We start from the raw sequence: 2,319 nt of genomic DNA, 5'->3' as shown, positions 1-2,319 counted from the left end.
TTTAGAAAAAGACACCTTAACAATAAATTCCCCTGCCACTCTCAATATGTAGTTTTGAAAAAGTGAAACTATGTTTTTTTATCTCTCTCACATTCTCACAACAATATTTCAAATAAGTCGACTATGTTGAATAAACAGATTTGTTGTGATCACAATAAATGTGTATAAAAATCTTTTTTTACAGTGAATTATGAACAGATTATCAAGAAACGATTACAAAGCACACTTAAGAATGGACACAGTTTGTTCATCAAAAAGGGCAAAGTCATCATATGGCACATATAGAGGACATGATTCCCAAAGAAAGTCAGCAAATCGAAGGAAAGGTAAGATTAAAAAAAATTCTCATAACTGGCCCGGTTAAGATTGTGTATCAAATGCTAAATTAAAAGAATTTTATTGTACAGTTTAAAAAGGAAACTTCTGCAGATGTTATAAAACTTGATAACATTTTAGTAATAATTTGCTTTACAAGGCAATAGCAAATGTTCTGTTCCCTCCAATCAACGTGGTACATCAAATAGAACATTGCATCATCATAAAGTTGTTCACTAGATTTTTACATTCTGGTTTCGTTACATTAGCAACAGATGACAAGACCTCACAGAAGAAAAGGCGAAGTAAGAGCGCTTTACCACCACAAGGTCAGAGGAGGTCGATGCCACAAAAACAAAGTCAAGTTGGACAGCACAAAAGACGCAAAGCCGGACATATTAGCTCTAAAGTTGAAATAAGAAACCAGTCTGCATATGGTAAATTAATTTTGAAACAAATTTTCAAACAAGTTATATTGATAACTACATGAATTCGGAAAATTACAAACATGTTTAAAAAATTAGACATCAAAGACAACCTCTTACAACTGCTAATAGTGACTTATATAAAACTTATTTAACGGTTTGCGAAGTCTTTCATTGTTATGATATTTTATTACCGAGTCTGATTGCAAAACTTTTACAAAAGGAAAAATATACAAAAAAATATATATCTGTTGTGTAACGGGCATTTCTTTGCAAGCAATGTATTTACTTTACATTTAATATCAATTGCTGAGTAAAATCTAATGTTGGTTTATGCTTTAAATGGACTTACTTTCTTGTTGTTTTTCTAGAGTTGAAGATGTACCTCGACGATAATTATGACTGCGTGCAACATACACACAATGAAAGAGAAACTCCCAAAGTATCCGCTCCGCAATGGAAGGATACAAAAGTGTCAGAAGATGTATTTTCAATGTGCCAATTGAAGTTAAAAAGGTAAGTAATTTATACAATGATATACATTAATTTCTTTTTTCCTAGCTCATAGTGTCAAAAAATGACCATCATACTTGTTTTCATGTGTATATTTGAAATGAAAACTTTTCTGTTTAAGAGGAAGAAAAACCTTTTTTACCAATGCTTTTTTTATCTTGAATATTAAGCATGTCATAATTTACGATTGCATTTTTATAGGTCGTTTGATTTTTTTAATGTTAAACAGGGATGATCGAGAAGCAGACGACATCCATTGCCAACCCGCAAAACAGCAGAAGCCAAACAGTCAAACTGTGAAATCTACTCAACATGGCAACTTAGACCAGAGCATTACAGATATCTGCCCAAAATCACAAGCTACAAGCACTCGGCAAATCAGTGAGAAGTTATTACAATATGATATAAGGAATGAGTTGACAGACAGGAAGAAAATAAAGAAAGGATTTTTCACCAGCGCCTATCGCGCTGTTCTTGCTTGTTTTGGATTTAAAAATGACAGAAAATGAAATGATCAATTCGGACATTGTTAAAGAATGCACTTTGTATTAAAATCGTTTTATTTCAATGATTCATTTTGACAACATAAAGTAAAATTATAGATCTTTTTTTTTTTTAAATTTTTCGTTTTGTTTTCTTTGATGTTTTATTTAAATAAATGTTTACTTGAAAGATATGCAATATGTTAATGATACATGAATGCCTGATGCAAGTCTTTTAAATCCAGTGTCCCGTTAGACTTTCGAAAATTAATGTATATCTGTTTCTAGTATTTTCTCAGAACTTTGCGAACAAGAAACTTGTTGTTATCAAGAATGACAATTTTTCTGTCCAAAATAAAGAACTTGACTAGCAAAATGCTTTGATACAAGAGGGTATAATATATTTAAATTTTTGGATGAAGACGACAGGACTTTCAGGCATGTACTTTTTAAACCTAATAACAGTTAAGTTTTACCATGTCCATTAAGGCACATACACGCGCGCGCGGTGATTTAATAAAGTCAAAGTCAGCCTATGTACATGTATAGGTTGAAGCCTGAACGAAAAGTTAAAATTTCTATGA

General features: G+C 31.6%; 1 protein-coding gene across 1 annotated transcript; it reads left to right on the top strand.

The window, feature by feature from the left end:
- Positions 1 to 232: 232 nt before the first annotated feature.
- On the top strand, positions 233 to 1,828 carry LOC132733015 (uncharacterized). Its single transcript, XM_060719580.1, has 4 exons — positions 233 to 326; positions 585 to 752; positions 1,112 to 1,256; positions 1,483 to 1,828. Exons 1-4 carry the CDS (start codon positions 233 to 235, stop codon positions 1,760 to 1,762), a joined length of 687 nt encoding a protein of 228 aa, XP_060575563.1. The 3' UTR covers positions 1,763 to 1,828.
- The last annotated feature ends 491 nt before the right edge of the window (positions 1,829 to 2,319 follow it).

Source organism: Ruditapes philippinarum, unplaced genomic scaffold (genome assembly GCF_026571515.1).
Source record: "Ruditapes philippinarum isolate M1 unplaced genomic scaffold, ASM2657151v2 ctg6690_1_1_1_1, whole genome shotgun sequence".
Lineage (NCBI taxonomy): Eukaryota > Metazoa > Mollusca > Bivalvia > Venerida > Veneridae > Ruditapes > Ruditapes philippinarum.
This window is presented reverse-complemented; position numbering and strand designations above follow the sequence as displayed.

Coding starts and splice junctions, on each gene's coding strand:
- LOC132733015 (XM_060719580.1), top strand. CDS start 233: ATGGACACAGTTTGTTCATCAAAAAGGGCAAAGTCATCATATGGCACA. Junction 327..584: donor GTCAGCAAATCGAAGGAAAG/GTAAGATTAAAA, acceptor TCGTTACATTAG/CAACAGATGACAAGACCTCA. Junction 1,257..1,482: donor TGCCAATTGAAGTTAAAAAG/GTAAGTAATTTA, acceptor AATGTTAAACAG/GGATGATCGAGAAGCAGACG.